Source organism: Cnephaeus nilssonii (assembly GCF_951640355.1).
Source record: "Cnephaeus nilssonii genome assembly, chromosome: 17".
Lineage (NCBI taxonomy): Eukaryota > Metazoa > Chordata > Mammalia > Chiroptera > Vespertilionidae > Cnephaeus > Cnephaeus nilssonii.
Window position 1 is genome coordinate 36,495,809 of NC_137088.1, and position 13,283 is coordinate 36,509,091.

The 13,283-nt window shown below is 52.6% G+C and overlaps 1 protein-coding gene across 5 annotated transcripts in view; it reads left to right on the top strand.

Moving 5' to 3' along the window:
• ATP2B2 (ATPase plasma membrane Ca2+ transporting 2) overlaps positions 1-13,283 on the top strand; it is a 371,353-nt gene that overhangs the window by 234,686 nt on the left and 123,384 nt on the right. For all 5 annotated transcript variants that reach the window (XM_079795180.1, XM_079795184.1, XM_079795181.1 and 2 more), the window contains one exon: positions 1,312-1,829. In XM_079795180.1, coding sequence (XP_079651306.1) covers positions 1,631-1,829 — 199 coding nt within the window. In that variant the 5' untranslated portion in view covers positions 1,312-1,630. The remainder of the gene's footprint in view (positions 1-1,311; positions 1,830-13,283) is intronic.

Consider the following 13,283-nt stretch of genomic DNA (forward strand, 5'->3'; position numbering starts at 1 on the left):
AACTTCAGGTTCCTCATTGGGGAAAATGAGATTAACTCTAAAATGTCACCAGCTCTGAAATTCTGTGCAAGAGGAAAGGATTGCAAAGGAGAGAGATGGGGCAAGGGAGAGGCGACAAGAGGGAGAAGCTGGGGCTGGGGTGTGGGCTCAATCCCATCTTCCTCCCTCCATTCCCCCTCACTGTCCTGGACCTAAATGGCCAGCTGTCTGAGACTGCTGGGTGGAGCCAGGCCCAGCCGAGCTCATCAGGGGCCCTTTGTCACCCAACGCTTGCCGGGGCCTTGGCCACTGGTGTTGGGTGTCCAAGCAGATTGGATTCTCTCCTGGCAGCCCTGCAGATGCCGCACTCCTGCAAGGGTGGCCAGGCAGGCAGAGAGAAGCCAGCGCTCCCTCCTCTTCCTGGGCTCCCAGAGGAACGTGGAGGCCACTATCTATGGTGCTGGACTGTGAGAGCCCCCAGGTGAGGTCTCCCTGGACCCCAGCTCATGCTCCGGGCCAAGCTGTGGGCTCAGTGATGTCCTGGTGAATATGCATGAGCTGGCTCCTCTGGCCCAGCCAAGAGCTTTAATTAATGTGATTGGGGGCTTAGGGTGGAGGTGGGTGGCTTTCTCCCATCCCCATGCCTGTAAGACCCAAGTGGAGAGGACAGTGTATATCAGCAGGTGTAGGTGGCATGGACAGGGGTGGCATCTATAGGTGGGGAGTATGCCCTAAATTGTGTGGACATAGGATGTGTGTAAACACATTGGCATAGTGAGAGAAATAGGGGCCTGTGTGTGCACAGAGAGGCTGTGAACACAGGTGTTTTTGAGAGAAGGAGGTTGGGATGTTAGATGTATGCCAGAAGTGTTACTGCATGTAACACTGTGTGTGGTAGAGAGGGGGGTGTTTACCAGCATGTGTGGGAAGTGGGGCTTGTGAATTGTATGTGTATGGCAGTGGGGTGGGCCCTAAAAGTAGGTGGATTGGGTGTTGCAGGGCACCCTGAACCTATGGGTCTGAGGGTGTGTGTGCACCAGGGTGTGTGTTGTGAAGTCAGCGTGTTACATAGCACAGTAGACAATTAGGAAATTGGGTATTTTATGCCTTGGGGGTGGTATTTCATGGGGTCTCCAGAAGAGTGCCAGTAAGTTAGGATTTACACTACGTGCTGGTGTGTTATGGGGTGTCATACAAAACACCCACATTAGGGTGCCTGGGTGTTACTTTGGGTGGGCACACATACACACATACACTGGGCCTTCCTGAGCACCCATTCCATAAGGCCTCCAGTTCCTGACTCTTGTCACCACTCTGTGCTTGCCCCCACAGGAGCCACCGTCCCTGACCATGTAGATGCCAGCTCCGGGGAGCAGCATGGGCCCCGCTGAATGGAGACTACTGGGACTAGAGCCCTGAGCCCCTCCAGCCCCTGGACTTCACCCTGCACCCAGAGACACCCCTTGGAGTTCACCACTGCTGCTGTCAGCCCACCTCAACTGTCCCCTCCCCCTGGGACCCGGAGTCGGCCACCAGGAGCCGCAGCCATCCAGTGAGGTTGTGCTGAAGACAGCCACACAGAGCCATCACCCAGTAGCCTCTGGTCCAGTGCTGACCCTCGGGCCCACCCTGAGCAGGGACTGTGGCAAACATGGGTGACATGACCAACAGCGACTTTTACTCCAAAAACCAAAGAAATGAGTCGAGCCATGGGGGCGAGTTTGGGTGCACGTTGGAGGAGCTCCGCTCCCTCATGGAGCTGCGGAGCACTGAGGCTGTGGTCAAGATCAAGGAGACTTACGGGGACACCGAAGCCATCTGCCGGCGCCTCAAAACCTCACCTATCGAAGGTAGGTGTGGGGGACTCAGACCCAGGGCTGTCGTCCTGGTGACTGCCATTTGTGTTGGCTCCAGGAGCAATATGCATAATATTTAACCTCAGGGATGTCTTGGACAGGGGCTGATAATGCCAGTATGGCCATTTTGGTGTATTCTAGCTGAGGGTCAGCCCCTTTGGATAGGCCAGAGGATGGAGCTTCCATTTTCTCTCCATTGTGAGTTGGGGTCTGACCCAAGCCACCTGCAGAGAGAACCACAGGAACAGAGCTGGGTCAGGGGCTATGTTCTGGAAACCACATGCCAAAATCAGCCAGAATGGGCAACTCACATCCACTTCAGGAGTGGGCTCATCAGCCTGGAAATCTGGGAGGCACCCAGTCTCCAAGGCGGGGCCAGAAGGGAGGCTGGTGGGGCCAGAAGAGAAGCCATGTCTTACTTGCCTTCGTCAAAGCTCAGGCGGGGCTCCTGCTTCCCCCTCCCCCATCTATAGTGGTTGTATTCCAGGATCCAGCCACCCAGCCCCTGGCCTCCCTTCCCCAGGCCCCAAAAATCCCCTTGTCTGGGCTCCAGCATGGAACCACAGCATTGCTGCAATGCAGCCAATTCCAGCTCCCCAACCCCTGCCTCTGGGCTGGGTCCTCTCCAAGTGTCCCAAATCCAGACTCTGACTTGGGGACTCCTAGGTCTCTGGGCAGCCACAGGGCTTGGAACTGCTGGACAGACAGGGCAGGCAGGAAGATGGGCCATCACGGGAAGGGTGACAGGTGCCATGTCTATCTTGCCCTTGACATGGGTGTGGAGCTTACTTGCAACCGCCAAAATAAGTAGGCCTGCAACTCCAGAGAAAAGATTTCAACCTCCTGGGGGCTTCTCTGGAGGGGGCCAAAGCCCAGCCGTCTACCGTGAGGCAGAGAGGAGAGAAACCAGTCCAGCTCAGGCACCAGAACTCAGTTTGAGTCTCCATCCCCACATGAAGGAAAAGAGTTCCCTACATGAACCCCAAAGGCATGGTGTGAGGCTCTTCGCAGGGAATCTCCAATCCTATAACTTTGTGCAAAGAGGCTGCATCAAGCCTCAGTTTCTTTCTCTGGAAAATGTGGCCAGCACCTACTTCACAGTGCCTAGTGGAGGCCTGAGAAGGCAGTAGGTGCTCAACAATTGGCAGCCATGTTATTCTAAGGAGAGTGGATGACAATTCCTCCCCCAGGTATAGACCACAACCTGGGAGGCAGGCAGTATCTGAATCCTTATCCCCATATGACAGAGAACAAATCTGAGGCCAGAGATTCCTCTCACTCCATCTCCTAACTCGAGTCCCCATGCCTTGTGCATGGCTGGGCACTAACCCTGAATGCATTTCCTACAGAGGTTGCTTATGGACCTACGTGCTCAACTAGGACCTGCCAGTCTGTGGTTGCCTGTGCCTGCACCCCACTGCACCCAGTAGCTTGGGGCATCTGTGTCTCTCTTCTTCTGGGGCCCTTTAGAGTCAGGAGGAAGAGCTAAGCCTGTTCCTTCTTCCAAGATTGGCTGCTGTCTCTGATGTTGTGCCTCTGGGCTGAGCCCAGGCTGAAGTTTAGAAACACCTTTGTTTTCTTGGTGTCTGATTGTTTGGGCAGGGAGGGTAGGAATAGAGGAAGCATCCTCTCTTCACTGTGTGCTTCTAGCTCAGGTCTTGAGAATGACCACATGTGGCCCTGCAATTGGAGTGGTCTCTGCCTTGGGGCTCCTGAACCCCAGCCTTGTGCGAACACTAGTCTGTGGCAGAATGGCTGTGCGTACCTCCGCCACCAAGCTGGCATACCCGGCCTCCTAAGAGGCAGGGCTGCCCAAGGGGTCTTTGCCTTCTGAATAGGACCAGGAGATTCTCTTGAATCAGGAATTTTTAAGTGTCTCTGGGCTTCAGGCCTGGATGGAAGCTGTGGCCCTTCTCCTCAGAAAAGCAACCAACTGCATGCAACAGATATGGCTCATACCATCAGGCCTTCACAGAGCGCCACAAAGAATTCCGTCCTCCCCTCCCACTTGACAGGCTCTCACCCCCTGGGACATTGAGTGGCCCATCACCAAGCTCCAGCACTGTGTGGGGCCAATTCCAGTCGGCTCATTGTGTCCTGCACCTGAGGGCAGGAATCCTGTCCTTCTCCTCTCCGTACATTCAACACCTAGTCTGGTGCCTGGCACAGAGGAGAGTATGTAACTTGCTCATAAAACCCTGAGACATGGCCATTGAGTCCCTAGCCCACAGGGAGCAAGCAGCTCAAATGTCAGCAACCAAAACAGTAAATAATCCAGACCAAGTGCAGCACAGGCCCCAGAGCTCATAAGAGAGATGAGGTGGGTGGGCAGTGAAGGTCAGAGCAGGCTTCCTGGAGGAGGAGGTGTTGGGCTATGGAGGAAAGAGAAGAGAATAAAGCAGCATTTCTTAGAATCCCATAGAATATCAATGTGTTATAAGAGTTAGGCATTACATGAAAAGTAAAGGGGACTCAGTTTTCTTATCTATAAAATGGAAAGAATAGTGACAGCTCTGACTAGTGCTCTGCCACCTGCCAGCTGTGCGTCTGCCTTTACATCTTTTGTCTGACCTCTCTAAGCTTTGGTTTCCTCATTTTTCATGAGGACCAAATGACATCTCTGATGGGAAAGGTCTCAGAGGAGGAGGAAAGCCTGTGGTAGGGTTAACCAGAGCCCTGCTGCATTGGTCCCTAGAAGGATCTCCCAGGGTGCAGGTGGAGCTAAAAGAGGCTTGGGGAGGGGCAGAAGAGCATAATACCACAGACCCTAGATTTGGATGCCCTGGGTTCAAATCCCAGTCCTGCCATTTACCTGCTGTGTGACTGTGGGCAAGTTACTTGACCTCTCTCTGCCTCAGTTTCTTCATTATCTCCTGTAAAATGGGGAAATTGATAGTGGTTACTTCATATGGTTGTGGTGAGGACAAAGTGGAATAGCTTGGAACAGCACTTGGCACATGGGCAGACTAAACACCTCAATTTCCACATCAGTAAAGTGGGTTGTGAACATTCTCATTCATTGAGATCAGTATCTAAGTGCTTAATAAATGTCAGCTCTTGTTGGTCTTCATTGATTATTACTACTCTGGAAGAAGCAGTCACATTCTCCAGAAAGGGTGGAATCTGACTCTTCTGGAACACTGGTCAGTGTCCCCACATGGTGCCTCACTTTGTAGTGGGCTATTCTGCATCCTTATTACACATGTGCCTGGAAGCAGGAGTTGTTATCTCATTTTACAGATGAGGAGCATGAGGATTTGAGGTCATCACCACAGTTCACATCAAAGCAGACTTTGAACACAGCTCTGATGGCGCCCAGGTGTGCCATCAGCCCCGAGCCAGGCATGTGCACCGGGGCACAGTCCTCTAGGTGCTCTCTGTCTGATGAGGGCCTGAGTAGGGTGGGCCACCAGGGAACTTTTTATTCTCTCTCATGTTTAGCATTTGTCCTGCCCTGTGTGCCTCTTCTGATTTACAGAAGTGCTTCGCCTCCAGCCCAGCCCCTAACTTAGCCGTGTGGTGTGGATCTGTGCCAGCTCCACACAGGGACTCAGGTTGGCCATTCCTGACACCCCTGCCCCTAATCTGCCCCCAGTGAGCAAGCCCTGGCCTCTGAATCACACTATAGGAAACTGCTCCAGGCCATGCATAAATTAGCCTTCCCCTTCGTCCAGCTAACTTTAAGCAAAAAGATCTCTGCAAGTGATAGAGAGGGTTTAAAGTCATGGAAATCTATTCCCACCCAGGGCACCGCCTGCTGCCAGCACAGGCCAGAGGCTCAGCTCCCACAGACAGGCAGTGTTGGATTTTCTACCAAAAGGCCCAACTCTGGGGATAACTGTTGTGTAAACCTCATCCCTGTGAGGCCAGGAGTGGCCTCTGCCCCCAACTTGAGCTTCATTTATTTCCTTTTCCTCGACTAGTTCTGTTCTATTCTGGTAATGCCTTTTCCTCTGCCCTCACTGCCCCCTTTCCTTCCACACCCTTTCACTCGGGGACATAGGGCCCCAGAGACCCAGGTTCAAATCCTGGCTGGCTTACTCTTACAGGACACTGGGAGAATTTAATGTAACCTCTCTGAGCCTTAGTTGCCTTATCTGTGAAATGGGGATACTAACACTACCTACCTCTCAAATGTTGTCCACATGAAAGGCTTAATGCAGTGTTTGGTAGACCCCAGACACTTACGAAATGGTGATATCATTGTTGTCATGATGCCTAATATTTCTTTTCGAAAACAATATGCATGAGCCCCATCCTTGTGAATTAGGCAATTAATAAGACAGTGCCCAACGAAGAGTTAATGTGCTATTAGAGGAGACTTCCCAGAGTAGGCAAACTCATGACGAGTCTGGAAAGATGGGTAGTGGATGTTGGGGTGGCTTGTGAGATCCTGGAAGCAGGAGCTGTTTGTCATTCTCCACCGTGTCCCCAGTGTGATGCCTGGGGGCTCGGAATTATTCACAGAATGACGGAAGAGAGGGAGAAAGAAGAGATGGGGAAGCCCTGGTGCCCCTCTCTGTGTAGGATAGAAGGCTGCAACCTGGGGACAGGACACAGGACACCCTATGTCACCCATGGAACAGTTGGCTTCAGGTCCGCAAGCCTAGTGTGTGCTCCACACACACAGCTCGCGTCCTTCACTTCCTGTCACCCGCACCTCAGGCTGTCGGAGGGGCAGCTCAAACAAGTCCCACTGGGCACTCCCTGTATTGCATGTTTCGCAGTGTGGGAGAAAGGGGAACAGCGAAGATGGGGCAGCAGCAGGTGGGGTGGGAACTGGATACTTCAGAGTGTTGTGAAACGGAACCTCCAGTTAATTTTGTATGAATCCTACAGCCTGCCCAAGTGGAGAATAGAGAGGGGCTGGAGGAGGATAGGAGGGCAGATCATGGGGGCTGGTGCCTCGTGTTGCATAAATATGATGTTAGCAGAGAATGCCCCTCCGACCTGGCAGGGCTCAGGTCACCCACAGAGCTGCTGCCACCAACTGGGCATGGGAGAGTGTGGAGGCAGCAGGTGGGGGTCTTCTGTTTGTCATTGTGATGTCACTGTCTGTTTCCCTAAGGATCACTGGGCCCTGACAGGTTGACAGGGAAACTGAGGCAGCCACAGATTCAGTTGGGTGCCAGACAGGGTGAAGCTGGGGACTGCTCAGATACAGGGTCCACATGGGGAGTTCACTGCCTGGCCAGAGATAAACGAGAACAGCTCCCTGGGTCTTCATTTAAGGCCCAGGACTCTGTCGAGTGCAAGGCCTGGAGGATAAAAACATCCAAGTATTTAAGAGACTGAGAAAACTAGCCACCTTTGCAAATGCATGCATGGGTGGGGGGGGGGGGAAGCATGAAGATTGTTGGGGAGGGAAGGAGGGGGGGAGTTTCCAACCTCATCTGTCACCACAGACAAGATACTTAGATTCTCATGACCTCACTTTTCTTATTTGTAAAATGGGGATTGTGATACTTCACTCTTTGCCATTAGGAGATAGTGAGTTGAAATTGCTTTGAAAGTTTTCCACAAAAGAATTATCATCTTCCAGTATTTATTGAGTATTTCTATCTATTAGAATTCTGGTTGATAAAAACCCATCTCAAATTGACTTATGCAAAAAAGATATTTTCTGGCTTGTGCAACCAAAAAGTCCAGGGACTGATGGCCTCAGGTAAGGCTGGATCCAGGGTCTCCAATACTGCAGGAGGACTGTGTTCATCCCTCTCCTAGTATCTTTCTTTTCCACTGTCCTCAGGCAGGTGCTCACCCTATGAGGGCCCAAGCATCTTTAGGGTAACACCTTCCCATCTCAGCCACTCCAGTGCCAATGGGCACCTCTTTCTCAGGGCCTCCTCTTAAGTACCAGAACAGACTCTCACTGGCACAAGCAGGAGTCACATGGCCAATTTTGAACCAATCTATGTGGCCGGAGGATGGAATAGGCTAATAGATCAGACCTGGGTCACATGCTTGCTACAGAGGGGCCAGTCCACCCAAACCACATGGAGACTGGAGGAGGAGAGGGAAATGGAGGCAAAATACACATGCTTGTGGGCCTACTGTGTAGAAGGCTCCTGCTGTGTGCTGAGGAGTGTATGGAGGAAGAGCAGGCATGTTCCGTGCTCTTGAGGGGTGCTTGACCTGATGGGGAGGAAGGATAGAATTAAGAAAGCAGTTGAGGAGTGAAGGCAGGGTTCAGAGCACCAAATATGGAGTGATAATAGCCAAATCACAGCACTGTTAATTGTTACACCATGGTAATGGGCATAAGCTAGGTCTGTCTAGGCAAAGTAGGTCTTCAACTAGTGTTCCAGCAGTGAAGTGGCCCACTCATGTCATAGTCAAATTCTGGCTCCACTTCTTATCCAGCTGTGGAGCATTGGGCCCTTTCTTTAACCTCTCTGTGCTTCAGTTTCCTTATCTGTGACATGGAATAATAACAGTGCCTCTTTCATAGGGTTGTCGTGAGGGTCAAAGTAATATGTGTAAAGCGCTTAGTGCCTGGCTATATCAGGGTCAGCTGTTTTATTATTCTACTAGAGGCCCAGTGCATGAAATTCGTGCACGGGTAGGGTCCCTAGGCCTGGCTAGTGATCAGGGCCAATCTGTGGGGCCACCGGTGGGGCTGCCCACTCATCGGCCCCACCCCCTGCCGCTGCCGCCAGTTGCTTCCCTCTGCGGGGCAACAGGCAGGGCGATTGGCGGGGCCCCTACTGGCACCTGCCTTAGCTGGCCTGTGGGCTGGGGGCAGCTCCTGCATTGAGCGTCTGCCCCCTGTTGGTCAGGGAGTGTCATAGCGACCAGTCGTTCTGCCGTTCGGTCGATTTGCATATTAGGCTTTTATTATATAGGACTAGAAGCCCAGCACTCGAAATCGTGCATCCCCGCCCACGCCCTTCCCGAGCCACTGCTGCCACTGCTACCACGGGTCTTGTGAGCTCATTTGTGCCTAGCTGGTCTCCATTCCACTCTCCCCAGTGTTGAGTGTCTGAGCCGTTGGCTGCTCTGAACCATTTGGCTCTTTTCCTTTAGTAACAGCTTTTACCTTCTGCCTCAATTCCTCTCCCAGCTCGTACCCTTCCCCCACGCATTGTCTCCCCCACCGCAGGCTGCATGCACCCCAGCCCCTCCCCGCATGGCGGGAGCACCTCTGGTCGCCTCCTGGGGACCTGCACCACACTCCCCACCCCCGCCCACTCGGCACCTATCCCCTGCGCCCTCTTCGCCGCGTGGCCCATGGAGAGCCAGTGCCGCAGGACTCCCCCAAGTCCCAGAGTCCCACCCTATAGGGCCAGCGCCACAGGACTCCCCTGATGCACCTCCTGGTCAAGTCCCCACCCATGCCCACGGGGACACAGCGTTAAGTCCCCGCCCACTCACGCGTGCCTCACAGCACACATAGCTCCACCCATCCACGCATGCCTGTCGTGCATGCAGTTTCCTGCTGATCAGTCGTTACCGCTGATGGCGTGACGATCACAGGCTTTTTATAATATAGGATAGCAGGAACTCTCTGTGTGACTATAAGGGACAAGTTGGGTTTAAATTAGTGGAGCTAAGAAAGGTAGCTTATCTGAGCAAATCAATGGGCTTGAGCAACACACGTGAATCTATGATTTTTTTTTAAATGTCAGCACCATATTTGATTTGCAGTACTTATACACCCTACCCCACCACCACCAGCAGCGGGGAAAATCCTTTAAAATCACAGCTTTCTATGAAAGTCTGATGAGTCATATGTGGACACTTTCCAAAATGCTACCCGCACATCTTTCTGAATCATCAATGAAATAAACCCACCTGTTGATTAATATGTGCTATCCACTTTCCTAGGGTGGGGGCAGGAGAGTGTGTGCTAGGCAAACAGTTCTGCAGGCCTGGGGGTGGCTAGCAGAGTGCAGAACAGTTAGGGAAAGAGCTCGACCTGTCACTGACCCAGCGATTCTAAGTGGATATCAGCAGGACTAGAGGACCTCGTGTCCCAAGGAAGACACGCTGGCCAGGTAGGCACTTTGCACAGTCAGGTACCTAAAGGGGGAATCAAGGATATGGGCAGTGCGGGGAGCCTCTCACCAGGCAGACTGACCATTCAAAAAGCCTGAGTCCCAAAGCCACCCCCCGGCTGTAATTTACTGTGTGCAAACTTATCAGGTTCAGTCTCTCTCTCTCTCTCTCTCTCTCTCTCTCTCTCTCTCTCTCTCTCTCTCTCTCTCTCTCGTAGTCCTCACAGCAACCCCTTGAGCAGGAAACAAATGCTTGGAGAGGAAGCCCTCTCCATGGAGGCATCTTTGCTTTGCAGAATGAATACGCACTGAACGCTAAGTGCCTAGTGCATGCTCAAAAAAGAGAAGGAATGAGAAGAGCATTAACTCAGAGTCCCAGCTCCAGCACTGAGACCCTTGAGCAAGTCACTCCCTCCCTCTGAGCCTCACTTCCCCATCTGTAAATGACATCATAATAATGCCCACCTTCCAGAACCAGAAGATACAGGTGTTCAGAGAATATCCCATTGCTTCCCCTGCTTCTGTCATGCCAAGTGGAGATGTAGTCTGGCACATACTCATTTGTTAAACAGATGTGTGTGTTCTACTATGTGCAGGCTTGGGCCACATTGCTCTTCTGGGAAGGGACGTTCCAAACTCTCCTCAGGAGCGATTTGTGTGTGGTGTGGCTACACATGAGACAGGTGGGAGGCCGGGACAGGGACAGCCTTCCAGGACATTCCCTTCCCATCCAAGGAGCAGAGAGAGAGGTCAGACAGGAGACAACCCCAGGGGCACAGAGGCAGGCAGGATCCAGTAGGAAAGACGGCAGCCAGGGGCAGGGGCCAGGGAGGAGCCCCTCCTGACTGCCTTTCTTTCCAGAGCTCCCTAAAGAGTCCCAGGAAAGGGGCTGCAGAGTTGGGTTGTACATCACCCCTTTCCTGAAGACTCTCCCCTTCTAGCTGCAGTCCTGGCTACTAGCTGTGATATCTGAGACACGTCACCTCATCGAATCTTCACCAACCTTTGAAGCAGGAACTGTTCGTATCCCCAATTTATGGATGGGGAAATCGAGGCTCAGGGCACCACTACTAACAAGAGGCCCAGTCAGGGTTGGTACCCAGACAGGCTGGGTCCCGAATGTGCACACATCCTCTTTAACCTACTGCCTCCTGTTGCCAAAGTAACTCTACAACAAGAGGGCGTGCGCTGAAGGTTAAGGAAGGGTCGGCCCTGCCTGATGGGCAAGGCTTCCAAGGACAGGGAGGAGCTGAACATGCAGAGCTAGGGAGGAGAGCACATTCTTAGTGCGGGTGACAGCCTGAGCGAAGGCCCTGAGGGGAAACCGGATTGTGCACGGGGAGACGTGAGGAATTCATTGTGCTGGAGCTTAGGATACATCTCAAAGGGCAGAGGACTCCAGCCCACAGACGATGGATTGACTTCTGTAGACTCTAGGTTTCGTTGGTTTGATGCAGTATGTGCAGACTGTCAGCTTGGATAACAGGTCTTTCTGAGCCGTCCATGTGAGTGTGGAGTGAGCTGTGAGCTCTATGAGGGTAAGGCCCTGAGTATAGTTCCTCTCCAGGGGGCAGGTGAGCCAAAGAACTCACTGAGTGCAGGGAAACTGAAGGTTCCCTTGGGGTTCCTCAGCGGTGCCTTAGGGACAGGGCGGTGCTGAGTGGCCTTTCCTCCCCACCATGTACCAGAGAGGCTCCTCTATTTAATCTGTTTTGCATGGTAGGGCATCTGGTAAAATTTAAAAAGGTGTTTTGTTTTTATTTTCAAAAGAAAAGAAAAAAAATTTAAACCTCTGCTATAGGAGAAAGGTGCTAAATTAGAGTGTTAGCCTGGGTTGGGGCCCAGGTAATTTAAGTTCCCAGTGCCTCAGTTTTTATATCTGTAAAATGGAGCACATAATATCCAGCTCCCAGGACCCATACTGATCTGTTGGTTAAGTGAGAAAATACACACAGAGTACCTGGTCCCCAGGGGGCCCTCGGGGAAGGTTCACCTTGCACCACCCCACCCTAGCCATGGTCTGGCCTTGTGTGCTCCAACCACCGGTGTTAGAAGACACGCTGAGCTGGGAAGACTGAAGAGGAGACCAGCCTGACTTTGGCGCTTATTAGCCAAGACTCTCCCCAAGCTCCACGTTAAGAAAGAGGGTGGGTCTGGCAGTCTCTGTGGCTATTCCAGGCTCAGACATTCTAGAATTGTGGACTTGCTGCTGCAGTGCCCCCAGGAGTGCCGACATCAGACTGGCCAGAGGGAGGCTAGCTCAGAGCCGGGCCCCAGATTCCTCTCCCCTTGAATGACTAACATCAAATCCTTTGGGTATGGCCAAGGCCCCACCACAGCCCAGGCAGGGGCAGTGCCCTTGGCCTCTCGCCCCAAACCCAGACCCAGCAAACTTTTCCTCCCAGGAGGCTTTGGAGCCCTACCCACACTGGCTTCCAAAGGCCCTGTGTGTTCCCTGGCCCGGGCCTCTGGGACACCGGACTCTGATTACTTTGCACCCCTGAGTTTCCGTTTTCTTATCTGTCAAGCTGAGGGGTGAGAGATGTTGCTCAGTAATGCAGGCTGGCCTGTCTCTAGCTTTAGGCAACCTCGAATGTCCACCCAGCCTGGGTCCCACAGAGGTCAAGAGAGCTGAAGCAGCCTCTCCCTCCAGGCCTGCCTGTCACACGAGAGGCCCTGACGGAGCAGGTAACTTATTTATGCAGGCCCCCCTCACCCCACGACGATTATCTTACTCCTCCTGGCACAATCCAAGCCCCTGCTGTGGTTTCAGACCTGGAGTTATTTATAGTCAGTGGAAATTAGCACCTCTGCAGATGGTTCCCTTGTACCCACCTGGCAGCGTCAGCCTCCACCCCAAAGGGAGGCCCCCTGGAAATTTCCGTGGTCCCAGCAAATGATCCAAGGGACCATTTCTAAACAGAGAAAATCCGGCTCTTTCTGTGGGATAGCTCTGGACAAGTTGCCATGGAGTTGAGAGGTACAAGCAAGCTCTTCCAGCTCTATGATAAGGAAGGGCTGCGTGGAAGAGGTGGTATTGAGCAAGACGTTGAGAGACAGGCAGAGTTTGCAGTGGGGAAAGGCACTCCAGGTAGAGGGAAAAGTATGGACAAAGGCACAGAGGCAAAGAAGAAGGGTATGTAAAAGGAAGAGCCAATCATCTGGTCAGGGCAGGGAACAACCAGAAGTAGTGATGGTCTGCCCTGGCCAGCTTGGCTCAGTGGATAGAGCATCGGCCTGTGGACTGAAGGGTCCTGGGTTCGATTCTGGCCAAGGGCACGTGCCTGGGTTGCGGCTCGATCCCCAGTGGAGGGTGTGCAGGAGGCAGCCGATCAATGATTCTCTCTCATCATTGATGTTTCTATCTCTCTCTCCTTCTCTCTTCCTCTCTGAAATCAATAAAGAAATATATATATTTTAAAAAAGAATTAGTGATGATAATTAAGAGTAA